Source organism: Haemorhous mexicanus, chromosome 1, assembly GCF_027477595.1.
Source record: "Haemorhous mexicanus isolate bHaeMex1 chromosome 1, bHaeMex1.pri, whole genome shotgun sequence".
Lineage (NCBI taxonomy): Eukaryota > Metazoa > Chordata > Aves > Passeriformes > Fringillidae > Haemorhous > Haemorhous mexicanus.
The window spans coordinates 23,981,464-23,999,797 of record NC_082341.1 but is presented as its reverse complement, the minus strand read 5'-3'; the positions used below and the strand labels follow the sequence as shown (position 1 = coordinate 23,999,797).

General features: G+C 39.8%; 1 protein-coding gene across 2 annotated transcripts in view; it reads left to right on the top strand.

Moving 5' to 3' along the window:
• The window catches only part of CALCR (calcitonin receptor), a 159,185-nt gene extending 149,611 nt beyond the window's left edge, over positions 1-9,574 (top strand). For both annotated transcript variants that reach the window (XM_059843305.1, XM_059843309.1), the window contains exons 12-13: positions 378-419; positions 6,404-9,574. In XM_059843305.1, the coding sequence (XP_059699288.1) occupies positions 378-419; positions 6,404-6,625 (264 nt within the window). In that variant the 3' untranslated portion in view covers positions 6,626-9,574. The remainder of the gene's footprint in view (positions 1-377; positions 420-6,403) is intronic.
• Positions 9,575-18,334: the final 8,760 nt, after the last annotated feature.

The following is an 18,334-nucleotide window of genomic DNA, read 5'->3' as shown; positions in this document are numbered from 1 at the left end:
TTGAGTGAGTGGCAACATATAGGAAAAAATTCCTCTACCATCTCTTCAGCAAAATCAGTGGCACTGTGGTTCTCTTCTGTAAGCAAAATACATACCTACCTTTTATCTTCCTTCTCTACATCTCTTATATATAAATAACTTCATAGCCATATCAGATAATCTATAAAATATAGTAATATGGGGAGGAAGGAGGGGGGAAGTAAAACATTTTGAAAAGACAAAAAAATCCATTTAATAGCACACCTGTGAAAGATGGGGAGCGTCTGTGATGCAGAGGAAGTGGATTAATGTTTTTATCTTCTATCTATCAAGTCCATTTTTCCAAAACATGATGAAATCTATATATTCTGATCCCTAAACTCTTTTCCTTCTCTTAGGGCTTACTTGTGGCTACCATATTCTGCTTCTTCAATGGTGAGGTAAGTACATGAAATGTAGAAAATGAGCAAAACTTGTAAAATAGTCATCCTGCTGTTCATTAATGCAGATGTGAAGCATGTCACACTACAAACTTTGAAACCACACCAAGTTGCTTTTACTCTCTACACACAAGCAGTGGTGTGCATTTCTGAGAGCTCTGTGCAGAGTGTGACTGGAATATCCCTGAGCAGATTAATCGGGTCTGTTACCATTACAAAGCAGATGGCACCTAGTGAGGTGTAAGCATGACAATCTTGCCCTGCTATCTGCAAGTTTGAGATGGATGTCTCAAAGTGAAGGAGAAAAATGCTTTACAACCCTTCCTGCCCCAGAACAGCAGGAAGGACCACAATACTCAATAAGAAGCAGAGAAGGCATTCAGAAATCTGTCTGAAGAATGCAGTGGGGAGCTCAGGCCAGAGCCATGGCAAATCCATCCCTGGTAGCACTGTCAGAGGTGGAGGAGTTCAACTGCTAGAGCTCCTTTGAGGATTAGCACTGGCCTTTTTACAGTCAATGTTTCTTGTGTAGCAACTGAGAAATAAAAACCCTTGAGGCAAAGATCTCTCCCAATCTCTTACAGCTGGATCATATATATGAATATACACCTACAGTGGGTTTTAGAACCACTTTACTACTTCGTTTTTTTTACAAAAAATAGCAGGTTAAAATATGTCAAGAACCATTTAAATTTCTGCAGTAAGAAATTTTCCAAAGATGGTTGGCAGAAAAAAGCTTTTTCAAGATCATTCATACACATATCAAGAGCATTCAACTGTAGCGAAATAAAATGCAATATATCCTAGCAAAGCTAGGAAGCCCATTAAAAAGTTCTCTTTCATTCCAGAGAAGATGAATTAGTTACAGAACAAACTTTGTGATGCTAACACTCAGTAAGTAAACCTAGAGAGACATTTGTGCTCCTGTTTATCCCTGTATATTACTAGAAACCAGCAAATTTCATATAATGACGTGACCACACTGATATTTTGATAAAGACTGAAAGCAGGCTATCTTATTGATAAGGTGTTACTGGCTGATTTGAAAACATTCAGAATAGCAGAGAGCATTAAATTCTGCCACCATTTGTCAACATCTCTGTCCATTTGCCTCTGGCTGGCTCCCTGTGTAAATGTACAGAGAAAGTGAAGAATAAAAAAGATGAGAGGCCTCCTCAGCTGCAGTTCCGTAGCATGGCCCCTCAGGAGGCATGACAGAGAGTGGCAAAATGTGAGCAGCTAATCACATCAGAACCTAACACAAAGTGAGAGCTGCAAAGATCATGCTACAGAGGTTCACAGTTTCATGCATCCAACTGAACTAAGTTGAAGACATGTACAACTCTTTTCCTAACACATTTCTCTCCCCAGTATCTGCAGGCTACTATCACCTTTCTCCTTCTGCTCTACTGTCATCACACTGACACAGCTAAATATCCATGCCCTGGAAACAAAGACAAACTTCTGATACTCCCTAGTATGGAGGACCTACTGTGAAGAAAGTAGACCAGTCAGGCAGTTTTTGAAGCATCCTCTGCCTATAAGAGTAACTGCATCACTGTGTACAAGCAGTACTGCAGTGTCTCCACACTGGCCTTCAAACAATGTGCTACCCCAAAATCCTGGTCTCCAACATTGCCTCTTCACTCCCTGCAGTGTCCCCTGCATTTTTTTCAGATTAGATTTTGCAAAACAAATTCCTTTATGTTTTATAGCTTTAGTGCAAGAGGTTATTCTCCATTTCTAATGAGAACAGCCAGATTTGTCTAGATTAAAGGTTGTAGCAATGTTAAAAATGAGGAAAGTTCAAAATAAAATGCACTGAAAACATAAAGTATCTTAAGTACATTAGTTTCATCAACTAGCTCTAATTGCAAAGTTCTTTTGGCAAAGCTACAACGTCAGGAGAACATGCCCACCTTTACAACCCCAGGAATACAATTCTCAAAGTATGCTCTAAGGAATACATCTGAGGCATCTGCTTGCCAATATGCATGATTGATGACTCCTTGGTGGAGTAGCTGATCAGAAACATGGGTCAAAGTCAGGGAGTAAAACAAATGACTGTGAGGATGCAGGTTTCTCAGACTTGCTGAGAGTGATTTTTTTGGTGCTTGGGTACTTTTCACCACTACAGCCACTTTCAAAATCATTGCATCTGTTTCAGATTTGCAGATTGTCAAAGGCAGAAGTGCTGGAAAACCCTCTCATTATTTTCTTCTAGGAAATTTTATTTAGGGAAGTTTTTTTTTAGAATTTCCCATTAAGGTGAGCAGTGTCAAAGATGGCACCTCTCTAATACAGACCCAAGACAGTTTGGTGCTATTTGCAGCAGCACATTACACCCAGAAAAGTACATGCACTAGAGTAGCTGGGCTGGGCTGGGCCAGGAGAGGATGAAAGGATTGTGATCCTTTCTTCCCATTTACTTCTGCAGTTACACAATCTGTACATACATATGGCACAAAACCTATAGAAAAACAGCAACAGACTAATGCCAAGCTGCTATAAGGGCCTTTCAAAGGGAGCACTCAAGAAAACTGAGCTAATTTCCCTCAGTTCTGGTGTATGCAGAAGTACACAGACCAAGATCTAGTCTGGTCTTCAGTTATGATATAATATCTTATGATATAAGATTGTTTCCAAGCTGCTGCATACCTCTGCTGCCATAGAGGCTAAAATTATTTCTCATGAGAAAATTTAGTGTGGGGCAAGGAGATTAATTTTAGTACTCCAGAAGCTTGGCTAATCTGGGATTTACTTTTTCCTACTGGAACATTTAACTTCAAGACTGAAATACACAAAGCTTAGCCAGGACAAACAGTGCCGAACTCAGAACCACTTTAGTGTGTTTTATAGTGCATTAATCATTATTGCCTCACTAACCTCACTTTGGTGCCATGAGCCCATCTATAGAAAGAAATCTAAAAATAATAATAAAAAAGCTTCACTAACGTCTGCATTCATCTGAAAGAACACATAAACAATGTTTGGGTTTTTTTACTTTTGAAATGAAAAATCTTCTTGGACGTTTTCATATAAATCTTGGTGTCCAGTAGAACTGCAGTTTCTCTGTCCAACAGAAACAGTTTTGTACAGATGATACAAGGTCTCTGCAATAGCCTGCTCACCAGACCACATTTTCAAGCCTGGGATTGTTTCTAAACTGCTGGACAATGGAATGGAAAGTCTATTTGGGGAAAAACCGCCATGTATCTTATATGCCAATAAGGTGTGAATGGCTAATAGAGAACAGAAAAACCTTTAAAGTCTTGAAGACCAGAGTAAATAAACTTGGGCTCTTCATTGCTTCAGTGCTTGCTTTTGTTTATCTGCTATCACAGTGGGAAGCATGGCAGGCATCACCGTGTGCCTCATGGTCCCCAGGTGCCTTCTCAGTCATTAATACATCGTGGCTGTGCATGTGATTTTCAGTAATGCTGCTTACATATTTAAAATCCATGCCGGAATGGTTTTAGTTGGCACTGAGTTATGATCATCTGAGATTCTTGGAATCGTGGCAGAAAACTAGATTAGCAAGTTCTACTCGAATGCAGCAACTTGTACAACCCACTATCCATTCGTGGCCAGATCCTTTTACAAACAAGCAGTTCAGCAGAGAACAAAAGAAAAGATGCTTTGACCTTGTGCTCTCACTGATCTGTGGAGCCTTTTAGATCTTTATAATGGCACTTCTGATCATGGGCTGAACTGAAAGGAATGTGGCTGTTGTCTACCCACCATACATACAATGTAAGCATCACTCCCTTTGAAGAAGAAAATTATAAACTCCTCATGACAGGCTCTGTAAGACTCAGGGACATTGTTCTTCCCTCTCCAGTTAACCACACTATCATCTCCAGACCCATGGCAGACTCCAGTTCAGCTGAGAGCAGCTGGGGAGCTTATCAGGAGCTTCTCACCTGCACAGCAGCTCTTCTCCCCATGCAAGAGTGATCAAAGCCTCAGGGTCTGTGCAGGGGGCAGGGGTAGAAGAGGGCTGAAAGTCTCTAAGAGCAGGCTCTTGCTGCCTTCACTGAAGATGCTGACATGAATCTGAATGGATGAAGTGCTGTGAAATGCAAACACAGCCTGGGGCAGAGGTGAAGGCCAGAAGTGCACAATGGCTGGTGACCGTGGTGCAGTGGGGGAGAGGTGGCTGCAGGCAGGCAGAGCCCCTGTGCACACACAAGCTTTCTGCATTATCCTCCTTGTGTCTGCCCTAGATGCCCCAGTGAGACATGGGGAAAGTCACTGCTCTAGTACTTCTGAAGATTTCTTCTTCCAGTCCCTCCCCATAGCTTTTGGGGTAACAAAGCTAAAATATTCATACTGTAACATCAAAAGGCAATTTTAAAGTGACTGAAATCTTTACAAAGTTTAACTCATGTAATATTTCTGTATCAAGTGCTGCCACTGCAGTACTCTTTGAACCAGTAATTCTTTCTCACTAATAAACTTGGGTGATAGTGTGATAAAACATCCCCACATGCAGCTGGCATGGTAAATCCTGCTCAGAGCCCAAGTAATTAAAGTTCCAATGTGACCATATTCCTTTCCTGCTCTCGATATCTGATTAACCTCCACAGAGACATCTGTTTTTTTTCCTTTATGTGTTAGGAGAAGGTGAATAGCAATATATTCTCCAAATGACAAACAGTGCCCACCTCAGCAGGACCACAGAAACTTTTAGACTCCTGTCATCACAATGCCATACTTGCTCCTGCCTTCCTCTGGAGGAGAGGGTCATTTACATCAGATTATTGTGCCAAATTGCTGCTATTCTCACTTTGTGTTGTTCAGAATCACTGATCTAAACAAAAAGAGCCAGGATTTGCCCACTTTCTGCTCATGTCACAAAACTATCAAGAGCTGCCATGAATGGACATGCAGCTGGAGAAGTCCTTATTCCCTGGCAAGACTCAATAGTTTAAATCATTTCCTAATACCATGTATGACACCATTCTTAATGTAAACGCTGAATAAAATATCTTATTCTTAGCAGATGACTGTTCAAAGGTTGAAATCCTCTGCTATGCAGAGGGCTATGACCATTCTATATTTTGTGAGCACAGAACCTGTTCTTAAATTACCAGAATAAAGTCTTTGTTTAGCTGTCCTGATCCTCTAACTCTTTCTATAAAATTATTCCTGGCAAGCTCATGAAGTGTACTTACACTTTGCCACTCATGGCAATTCTCACTACTCAAGGCTGAGCTTCTTCAGGTATCAAATTGCTTTAGGCATTTCAAGAGCAAATACCCAGCTGCAGCATCAGCCTTTCCTTTCTGTTTTCCTTTCCTTTCCTTTTCCTTTCCTTTTCCTTTCCTTTCCTTTCCTTTCCTTTCCTTTCCTTTCCTTTCCTTTCCTTTCCTTTCCTTTCCTTTCCTTTCCTTTCCTTTCCTTTCCTTTCCTTTCCTTTCCTTTCCTTTCCTTTCCTTTCCTTTCCTTTCCTTTCCTTTCCTTTCCTTTCCTTTCCTTTCCTTTCCTTTCCTTTCCTTTCCTTTCCTTTCCTTTCCTTTCCTTTCCTTTCCTTTCCTTTTCCTTTTCCTTTTCCTTTTCCTTTTCCTTTTCCTTTTCCTTTTCCTTTTCCTTTTCCTTTTCCCTTCTTCTCCTTCTCCTTCTCCTTCTCCTTTCCTTTTCCTTTTCCTTTTCCTTTTCCTTTTCCTTTTCCTTTTCCTTTTCCTTTTCCTTTTCCTTCTCCTTTTCCTTCTCCTTTTCCTTCTCCTTTTCCTTTTCCCTTCTTCTCCTTTTCCTTCTCTTTTCCTTTTCCTTTTCCTTTTCCTTTTCCTTTTCCTTTTCCTTTTCCTTTTCCTTTTCCTTTTCCTTTTCCCTTCTCCTCCTTCTCCTTCTCCTTTTCCTTTCCTTTTCCTTTTCCTTTTCCTTCTCCTTCTCCTTTTCCTTCTCCTTTTCCTTTTCCTCTGCCTTCCTTCCTGTCACAGGTGTTTGTCTTATGCCTCACCCACAGTGTGTTTCCCTGGCAGGTGCAAGGAGCTCTGAAGAGGCAATGGGCACAGTACAAAACCCAGTGGGGCCAAAGGCGCCGAGAGCACTGTTCCACGCGATCTACCTCCTACACGGCCACGTCCATCACCGAGGTCCCTGTGTACCTGTACCACCACGATGCCAACAATGAACAGCTAAATGGGAGATACGTAGAGGACTCTGAACTCGTTGCATTAAAGTCTGGAGACACGTCTGCCTAGCTCAGCACCAGCCACTGCAAACTCATTGTTTCATGTTCTGCTCATGAGAAAATTGGGGAGAAGGGTGGGAGTGTGGAAATCCGAGGTGCTGTGTCAGAGTGCAGGCCAAGGCAGAAGGAAACATCCTATTCAAACCACATCAACCTCTGACAGCAATGATGTAGAGGGAGTGTGATGCAGACCCGGAATAGCATTTCTTCCTGTGCACTGCAGAGGGGAGTGAACGCGGACCTGCCCACTAGGCTGCATAATCTCCACATCTCCTGATACCTGTATGAAGTGACCATCTGACATTTGTAACAGCCCCAGGTAGCCAATAGCAAATGGGAAAGAAAGAACCAGTACCTGGCAATTGGAAACTTTCAGCACTTTTTGCTTTTGGTACTTTTCTTTAACACTAGATTTTAAACCATCAACTTTCACAAAGTTGACTTAGAGTCATTTATTTTTCCCTTTAAATGAGCTTGATGACTGCTTAAAAGATTTTGCAAGAAAAATCAACCACATGAACAGCAGAAAGTCATTCCAAAGTATTGAAATCTTGATGCTTTCCAAAGAATGCCACAAAATAATACCATCCCCAAAGGATACCCCAAAATATTATCATCCCTTAGGAGGGGCATAAAGCAAATAAGGGTGAAATAGTCATTGCACACCAAGATCTTAAACACCCTCAGAGAAACAAATCAACTCTTCAGGCTTAATGACACAAATCCTGAAAGCATCTCAGAATAGATTTCGTTCAACAATACTGGTAGTTCAAGAATATTTATTTATAGGAAAAAATGTCTCCCTATTACTCTACCCATAAATTCATCATTAAGGCACAATTCTCTCCCTCTGAATAAGCTGTGAAATTAGTTTGGAACTATGTTTTATTTAATAGGCATTCTGAGTTGAGTGCTAGATGAATGCTTGTCTCTGTTATAAATTTGTGATCATGGCAGAAAATGTTCCCATGAAAGAAATCAGGAACCAACATCTTAGCGCAGGAAGCATCTACTTTTGGAATCTGGTTGCTCTCCTGAGTTCCTAATCATTACATAGTCCTGCCAAAAACCTTTATGATCTATTTCTTCTTCTATTGAAATTAGCACACAATTCCCTGTTAACTTGGATGAGCAATGAACAACTCTCTTCAGTGTTCAGGAATGAGTTACGCAATATATTTCAGTGTAGACTTCAAAAACATGAGGCCATTTCCTCCACAGTGATCTGAAACCATTTTTAAGTATTGCATCCAGCCAGGCTGATTTTCCTTCCCCGACACAACCAGACTCTAAGCTTTACCCTCAATTTGTAGATTTTAAATGGAGAAAAAATGTACATGTCTAGCTCCATGAGTCACCACCTTACTGGAAAAGTCCCTTCCAGGAGTGAGTTCATGAGACAGAGCTGTAAAGCCAGCATTATGAAAAGGGACCAGATTTCCCCTGTCCATACATGAGGCAATGCCTTGCAGGGAAAGAGGCTGCTCTGTTTTCACCACCAGCACACCCACCAGCTGTGCACCATGGCATGATGTCCCCAGAATGAGGAGGAAGCTGCCAGCTCTGCCACTGTAGAACAAAAGAGGAGCTGGGGAACAAGAAGGAGTTCTCTGCTGGCGGTGCAGATCATCACGTGGTCAATCCAGCGGAACACCCACAAGAAAATACCATTGTGTGTGTTTGTTCAAGCCACACACCTATTTTTCAGAATTCAAGGAATACAAAGACAGTTATTTTTTCAAACAACAGTATTTCTCATATTGCTATTTCTACTTTCACCAGTGAACAATAGGAAATGGAGGACCCAGTTGTTAAAGACAATAAAGTAGCTCTGCTATGAATCTGTATTATTCTGAATAGCTTTGGGGCACACTGCACCTCCCAGGAGGGCTGCCAAAGGCATTCCTGCTTTCTAAAGAGACAAATGAGCTGATTGTAAAAGAAATGTGCATAACATAGAGAGTCTAATAATGAACAAGTTGGTTTTAATAATGTAAAGTTTACAATATGTAAGTGCAAGTTGTTTCACAGTCAGTTACGTTCATGTGGATGTACAAAATGGAAATGCTTTACCATTATACTGATTGTTTTCTTTCTTCTATAATGATATTCTCTTGCTCTGTTTAGTATAGTGCTCTGAAAAGTCAGATTCAGGATCTGAGGTTTAGGATATTGTTTGCAGCTTTGGGGTGCTCGTGTCAGTCTTTATGGAGGCTTTGGTTTCAGTCAAGGGATGATGATTTCCAGCCACAAAAAAATTGGTATAACATACACACTGAGTCTAAGGCTGTCATCACACTTGGGTGTTGTAGGAAAGGCTGAGTTTTAAAGGTACTTACTGAGTAATTTCTAATCAAAATATTTTCCAATGGGAAATGCTATTTTTCTTCATCTCAACAATGGTTTGAAATGCCATAATTGCATACATAAGGTACATTTTATTCTCTGCTTTATAAATAGCACCATACACTAGTGACAGTAATATTGAGAATGCTGATACAACTTCAATAATTCCAATTATGACGGTAGGGTGGTTTGACTCAAATAGATTTCACAAGAACAGCAGGAACATATAATTAATGCATCAGCATATCAAAAAGTATGGAAGGAGCAGACACTTGAATTAGTGGATTCAAGGTGTATTTTAAGAGGAAAGCAACCTCACATTTATCACCTCTGCAGTATCTGCTTCCTCTCAAACACCACACCCAACACATGAAAACCCAGTTTAGTGAGCATTTGCACTTGCAGAAGGTTTTGTGTTGTTGCTCTGAGCAACCAAATCTATCAGGAAGATAGGTTTAGATGGATGCTGTTTGTAATGCTTTACAAGATACAGAAACACAGCACAAATTAAAATATTTGTTGTGGCATGGGATGTTGAAAGTAAGACTTGATTTTTATTTTATTTACTTAATAAATATATTTTATCTGAAATAAAACAGCAACAAAAACACAACAGACTATTTTATCTGAAATAAAACAGCAACAAAAATACAACAGACAATTTTCTCTGTATTTAAATTGTTAGCAATAATGCTACCTTAATTAAAACACTACAGAGTGCTCACATAGCAAAATAACTCTGCTTTAGGATAAGAACAACCCCACAAAAGTGGTGAATTCCTGTTCTCTTCTCCCCTTCTTTGCCAGCCTCAATAAACAAAATATATGAGCAGACTTACAAAGATGGATATCTGAAACACTGAAAATGTGAAGGTACCTACTTTTCCACTGCTAACAATTTTAAAAATTTGGTGTGTCTTTGTGAAGCTAAATACTGCTCAAAAATTTGAGGATTTGTAACCCTGAAGTCATTTGCATTGAAACAGCAATTGATCCCAAACCAATGAGAACCTGCAGTGTGAGTATGCCCTCTCTGCCCTCTACAACACTTTTTAGGTACTTCCAGATGGATCCCAAATCTGCATTTAGGAACCCCTTTACTGAGCATTCAGAGCATAATTGAGAAAATAAGGTAAATCTCTCCATCACAAACACAGATCAGTATGTTTCCCTCATCCTAATAAAGAACAGCTGTTTTTACCTGTGAAATCAAGTGCTGAGAAGGCTCCCATTGCTGAGCATGTCCTGTTGCTGCAGGAAAAGGATGAATTGGGGAGAAATGACTATCCAGGTTGTGGTATTGTGTCTCGCAAAACACAAATCAGCACAGTCAGCACTGGGGATGATTTAGGCCCAGCTCACCTGCCTTGGCATAGGAACCATTTAGATGACCTTCTGAATCCTTATCAAAACTTATTTTCCATTATTGGCAGCAGAGATGGGCATTGTGCTCTGCTGGAGCAGGAAAGTATTTAACTCTCCTTATACTCCTTAAGATTTTCTTCATAATCCAATTTCAGGACCTCAAAAGCCTATCTTTAAAAGCAGCAATTATCCTCAGCCAATTTTAAAGGACATCAGCATTGATTTTAAGACTCTGGCACTTTTTCTCTCACTGCAAGCAAAAGTAGCTTTGAGAAGTGGCCCCACTACAGGAGGTTACTTTGTGTAATGCACCATGTGTGCCCATGTGTGACTACATGCAGCTCTCCCTCACCCAAGTGCTGGGATGCTGGTTTGCATAATATGGTCAGAGAGATACAGCTCCTTCCCTCAAATGCTTTGCCTTTCTCTCCCCCTCAGTATTACTATCATGAGATGTGTTTATTTCCCAATCTGTGCTTTCCATGCATTTTCAGTGGAAACATTTTTCTTTTACAGTTTGCAACTTATGCTGACTTGCCAAGATTTACTCACCAAAATCAGACTGGAATATGTGTATTTTGATCCAAACCAGGTTATAGAATTCAGGTGCTTGGCCCACACTGTTTTTTAAAAACTAGCCACTGGAATTATGGAAATGGTAGGTGCAGGTTTAGAGCTAAGGTAAGGTAAAAGTCTGAGCACACAAACCAAGTATCTTCAGAAGCAGAGTAACATCTTTTTTACTTTTGAGAGAATACAATCCTGTTATTTAAATAATTTTTTTTAAATAGAAAAAATCTAAGCAGATCTTGTGAAGTTATACAAAAGGCACCAAAACCTCAACCATCTGGAAAGCCTAGATAGCATGCATACATGTACATTATATGTACAGTAAATTATTATAAGAGCTGTGTTCAGGTGGAAAGTGACCCATCATCCCAAAATGAACAAAGTCATGAGTGGGAGAGGCTGCAGGTCAGAGAAGACTTGTAGCCTCCAGTAAGTGCCTTTATGCTTTCTGGGGATTCCACATGGAACACAGAGCAGGGTCACCCATTAACCCATTCCCATCCCAGATGTGTTCATGATGGGAATGACCAGGACCAGAGACACTGGCTGCACTGCATTTCTCAGCTTCATGAACCAGCACTGAGCTGATGAACGGAGCTGACTGGGAGATGAGCAGGAGCAATCTCTTTTCCAGCTGCATGGTAATGCTGGGTTATCTCATTAGCATAAGATTAACTGTTGTGGAGAGGACTGACTTCAGACAAGGCAGCTCCTTGGTATGGAAAACCTTTTAATTTCACTTTACCCTGGGTAACACAGCAGTAATTCTCACTGACTTCAGCAGAGTGGCTAAAGGCAGGACTTCTCCCTCTCTGATTTTAGAGGTTATCTAAATATCAAGCAAATACTGAAAATGCTTGGTGTAATACAGTATCACCTGCATATTTTACATCAAAAATCCTGGTTCATCTGTATTATGCTATATACAGGCTCCTTAAGGCTACAAGATACTATTTTTTATATTTGCCTTGTTTTTTCTAGTAAAATGTTTGTTCTCTATTAGCACCATATTTATATGTGTTACATGTATTTGACAAACTTCACTGATTACTTGGCCACTAACATATATTTTACTTGTTACATTTATAGGTATAGTTGCTTATATGAAAGGCTTGGCATGTAACAGCTTCTAGAAAATCAAAATAAAAAGAATGCAGGCCCTCCCAGTCCATGCTGACCACATAGAAAAACCTGAGAGGTGGAAATCCCTTGTATCCTACTCTCCTCTCTTATTTCCTAGTTATTTCTTTAGTTTTGAGCAAAGAGGGCAAATGTACTTCAGTCCAGATGGCAACAGTCCAGAAGGCTGATCAGCACTAGATTGTTTGCATAGGTGTTTCTGGCAGGTACACAAGGAGATGCACAGCTTTTCCCACAGGTCATTGCAGGGACATGAACTTCTCCCAGTGTGGATGCAGATGTATGCAAGATACCTTTAGGTATATGCACCATCACAATTAACACCCCTGCTAAGGAGGGGTGGGAGAGAGTTCTGCAGAATTTGAGCAGTGTGTGAAATAAGATTCATGAGGAAAGAGGCTGTATCTTAAGTGCAGAGACAGCACTGCCAGTATAGGCTTCCACATGGAAGGAATTTACATAAAATAGCTGCCTTTAATGAGTGTCACTCTACAAATGGCCAGAATCCATAGTCTGCCTGCTGCAGTCTGTGCAGGCAAGCTTAACAAGTTCAGGCTCACAACATATGAAGAGGAGATAGCTTAAGACAAGTTTCTTCTTATTATATTATTCTGCAGCCTTTTTTTCTTGTATTATCTTTTGGCATATAGCAAATATTGGACTCCCAAGGACCCAGCCACCAGGCTCATTGTTGCCTCTCCAGCAGCAGAAGGGAGGTGTCCCTCTGAGGAGGCTGCAGCTTTGAACTGGCAGCCCTGTGGAGTCTTCATAAGAATTATGGTGATAGAGTATCCAACACAAAGTAGCCTTCAATTTTGAAAAAAGAGACTTCAGAGATTTTTCATTTTAATCCTCTGTTGTAAAATTTCTTCCTTATGGGAGATTCCTTGGCAAGTCAGAGTTAGAAAGGATGTGGAAGGACAAGAGGTCACTTCAGATGTACCATCACCTACATGATGAATGGTTTTTCATGACTTGTCAAGTAAAGTTTTGGTAAATGCAAAAAAAAAATCCCAAAAAATACATCATGTGTCTCCTTTCTAGCTATAGCCCATGCAGAAGTAAGTTGGTATCAACTTTTTTTATACATCAAGATGTCATGAGCAAAGAGCTCTTTTCAGACATTTGTTTTGCATTACACAAGTACTAACACTCTGCAGAATGGTGTGCGAGTTACCAACAATGCACTTTGGCAAAAGCTAGTGAATGCAATCAGGACAAAGAAATAAAATAAATATATTTGATGCTCAGCATATACAGTCATCACAAATAAGCAATATTTCTTCAGTAATCGAAACACACACAATAACATCTGGATAGAATTTAAACAATTCCATGGGCACATAGGAAATTTTCTTTTTTTTTTTTTAGCAATCTGTGTATGTGAACTGTATGTTCATGGCAGAAAAGTTTTATGCAATTAATTTTTATAGGGTGATGCTTGAAATGCATGGTTCACAAAATTGAAAAGGTTTGAAAATGTAGCAAGACTTCCCGTGTTGGCAAATCTGAGGCACATTCATAAATCACAAATTCAATGTGCATAATTGATATTAATGAAAAGACAATTATAATTGTATATATTTTTTAATATCCTTCTCTTTATATACAAGCCAAGGAATTCACTATCTGCTTTAGTATTTGCTAGGTAATGTAGAGCCTTATGTGCTGTTCATAAGCTGCACTTTGGTCGGTATCTCTTCGTAAGAAGGTTTTCTACACGTGGTGAATTACAGCAAAGACTTGAGTGAAATCTCAACCTTACTGACATCAAAAGCATCAGCTGATTGAGTTCTGCCATAACAAGGATTTCATCCTTCACAGATCCTGTTTTCCCAGTATTAAAGGCTATTGATGGTTGAGGGAAAGGGATGCTTATAACATCTGTAACAGCCATGTCACCCACAGGGGATGCAAATATGTGTGGGCTGCTGTCTTCTTTTCAGGTCATTTCCCCAAAGAGCTGTGGAGGTTGATCAGAGTGCAAGGCTGGAGGGAACAATGCAGAAGTTAAGCCTTGCTCTTACATTCCCTTTCACAGTAAATATAGGAAGATGTAGCTCTGGAAAGGGTTTCCAGAGACTCTGGAAATCTTGGTCTGCTCCAGCCCTTGGGTCAGGCAGTGCCTGGTGGGATCCATGTCAATCGCCCTTTATTTTACGTGTTGCACAGAAGTGGTTTAGATGCAATTTCTTTGGTGTAGAACTGAACCTTTGGGGAATTTTGGCTTCATGAGAGGCTTCTTTTTGCAATTAAAGTCAGACTCATTTTACGATTGTTGGAATGTCTTCTTCTCTCAAGATATTCTGATACAAATGAATACCAAACCACTAGTTCTTAAACAGTTTGATAACCCTCACTCCCTCAAAAGCTTTCTGAAAATCTCTGACAGCTCTGAGCTAGTAGAATAATAGCATTAAAGAAATACCTACTAAAATCAATCAAAAACCTGTGGTTAAAGCACTGGACCACATGGACTCAGCAGACTTATGTTTGGGTCATGTCCCTGCCACAGACTTACTGTGTGGTCCTAAGAAAATGTTTGCAAGGTGCCAGACTCACTAAATCTACTGAAACTTTCACTGACAGACTTAGGGGCCTATACTCAAAATTGATACTTTTCCTTCAAGCATGTTTTCATTGGTGAAAGTTCCCAACCTGCCATTTATTGTAGATGCATCTAAACTGTCTCTAAGTCCTAACCAATCTTCCCATAAAGGTCAGTAGGGAAAAGCTGTCCCTCCATCCCTGCAAGCAACATATTCCTGACTAACCTGGGTTTCTGCTTTCTGACTGGAATTTTGTACCAAAACCTCCTCCTTTGCAATAGTGCTCAGTCATGAGCACTAATTTCTAGTTTCTTCCCTCTGGTTAGTGAACTTTTTGAAATATTTAAAACATTTTAAAGACTTAGAAGGAAATATGTTTAACAATATCTTCTGAAAGAGGCCAGTCTTAAAAGAATCCTCTAGCATGTCCTGATGTAGAGATCACACACCATACATATATTTATACATTCACATATGATGCAAAATAGCTACATAGACTCTATACCTGTAGTTCCAGCCATCTGACTGGGTTTAAGTGATGCAATTTCAGGTGTTGCTGGGCAGTGAGGTGATTCAGCTCCTATACCTGATGCAGTGCTCCAGCAACTCATTTGCTGAAAGGCAGCTACTGGGCTGAGGCACAGCTGACATGTTGTAGGTATGTAGCCTGGATACATTGCACATAACTTTAAATGTCCATGTAGCTGAGAGAGCTGAACCCTTCTCCATGAGTAAGGTCAATCTCCTCATAAATGTTGAAAAAAGAAAAAATAAAAGAGCATATCAAATGCATGTAACCCACAGAGTATTTTCTGCAGGCTTTGCTATAAACTTTCTGATGTTAATTTTCTCAATTTCTGCTGAAAAACTGCCTCTTTCTGTTCAACAAAGCAATTTCTCCTGTGCCTACCTCCAGTGACAAATTTACTGAGAAAGTTAAAATCTCCTTTGCATCATGATGACCTTATGAACCCACCTGTGTTTGTACAAGGGCAAAATGGACATAGGCAAGGCATTCCTGATGTGTGTGTGAATGCTAGCAGCCCTCAGAAAGACAAAACCCAAAAGGTTTTCCGAAACTGGTTCACTAATATCAAAAATATTAGTTCTTCAGCAGAATTTAATTTTCCTGAGGTTTTCGTCAGTCTTCCAGGAGAGATCTCCTTCTGAAGCTTTAGAGGAAGCACCACCAATGAGCAGCATTGTCAGATAACATTAGGCAATTCTACCTGCATGGGACACTGTGGTGTTCAAATGTGCCCTAAGAATACTTTCATTCAGCCAAGGCACAAAACCTTCTGTGGCACTTCCCAAATATAGCTGCATTCGTTATTTTGCTCAGTGCATTAAAAAGCTGCTCTGGAGAGTCTGGACCATTGCTAACTCATGAGGTGCATGGGGCTAGCAAATGTATTTTATAGATACATGCTTCCTTGGCATCAAGTATCTATGTAATGGAACCTTCTGTACCTAAACAGCATCTGCAAGGAAATAGGAGGAAATCTTTTTATTTTCATATTCCCTAGACAAATTATAAGATTAAAAGACTTTTGTTAGCAGTTGCACATTATCTGCCTTAGAAATAGAAAGTCTTCCTCATCTGGGGGACAATGGCCCAAGGGAGACCAGAGTGTCTATTTTGGGAGGTGTTTTCATGACATTAGTCAAAAAAAGTCTGGTCTGATAGACAAGTATCAAAATGTTGTCTCTGGTAATATTATGATAAAAAGTATTTGCTTGTAAACAATATTCCATTTTCAGCGTGGGAACTCTCCTCCAAATCTTCAGACACTTACTTTACTTCTAGAGGGGTGCTTACTTCTGGTACCAAAGCGCTCATTGCCCCTCAAAACAGATTTCATCTCCCCACAGGTACTTTCCCATAATGTTGCTTGTGGTTCTGAGCTGAAATGCAGAATAATGGTGTGTATCGATGCAACTTAAAAGCAACAGCAAAAAATGATTTTTCCATTTGCAAATCGAAAACCACTCTGCTTCACACAGAACTTTGTACATTTCTCTGCTGTTTTCAGATATTGCTCTGAGAATCTTCTCTGTGTGGCTCTTGAGTGTGAATGGATTTTGTAATGACAAAAAAAATCCCTAACAAACATTTTTTACTCATATGAATTTCAACGACAGAGGTAAGGAATGATTCATATTCAAACTGTATGACACTGACATTTAGAATGGACATGAAGTTTTAACATGTTTCAGCAACAGGGGAAGCCTAGCTATTCAAAGATTTTTAGTACCATGGATTTCTAAAATTCATTTAAGGATGATCTCAATCTTAGAAAATTTTCCCTCTGCCTCTGGTAGGTCAAATGTCTGGACTCTTGGTTGTTCTGCTAAGTATCACACAGTTTCATAATGCCACGTGGCACAGCTTGAAAAGGTTATCAATGTTCTGTCAGAGTAATAATCTCCAAATCAAGACTCTCGTCCTAATGGTGTGGGAGCAAGGCAGTGAATACTTCAGCAAGTCTAAATTTAAGCCCCCAAATAATCTGCCATAGCAAGATGCATTTATAATAGATCCATACCTCCATTGTGATTGCAGCCATTGCCCACTGCTCCCATTGCTGCCATAGCCATCTTATTTCTCCTAAAAGCCTAAACTATTCCTTTTCATTAAAGGCTTGAAAAATTCCCACTGTTTCATGCTGGAAAGCCTCCATCCTTTTGCCATTCTCCAGTTAATTTAGCATGAAATGAATGGGATATTCTATCTCTGATGGAAAGTGTGGTTTGGTCCTTCACTGGCAAGAACTCCAGCAGTAAAAGTTTTGGTTAATGTCCATCAGCTGCCTTTAGGTTTGGAGTACATCTCCACCACTTTTGTGTTGTGAGAGATCCAGAATAGACATGGACTAAGAGCAATTTTCCTGTAGTTTTCTATTTTCTCAAAACCAAGTTTTGCTGGATGTAGCACCTTGGAAAATATATCTGAAATCAACAGAGTTTTGCTATTTTTGTTACACTTCAAAAAACATAGCTCATTGGATTCCTCAGGAAACATACCTGATTAAAGCCAAGCTTTGGTGTGGTCAAATTAGAAGCAGCTGCAATATTAAACCTGAATTTCCAAGATGGAAACTACAATAAGCAAAATATAATGTTGCAGTTGATACTAAGAAGAAACTGGGATTAAAGAGGAGCTATGATGGACTATGGTGGTAGAATATAAATATTCTGGTTGCATTTTTGCACAGAATTCAAAATGCAAAATTCATATACAAGAATCACACTTTGGACATTTTTCTTACAGAATAATTTTTCATTTCTTATTCTCTATCTTTCAGAAAACTTTCATTCTTGCTCTAATTCTGTGCTACAACTGACTCTGTCAAAATGGGGCTTGAAAGTGCCAGGATTTCTGTAGAGAAATCTGGAGAGTGAGGGTCACCTCACTCCTCGGATTTCTTGCTGAGAGCATGCCCTATTAGATTCATTTTTCTTCTGACATTGAAAGAGGATGTTGGAAGTGGAGAAAATGTGTCTTCCTGTTGGCTTGGTTCTGGGATCAGGTTCTCACTGCCCTAAGGAAAAGATTGGGTTTGAGTTGTTGTTATTTCTTTGCTGGTGATAGTTCTGGTCTTACACAGCTGTAGGGCAAAATGTGAAAGGCAAAAAGTTTCACTCCCAGCCCCAAAAAACAGAGATTAGGATGAACAGGCCAAAAAAAAAAAAAAAAAAAAAAAAATCTAGGGAGGATATAGAGGATATATATTAAATCCCTGCAAGCT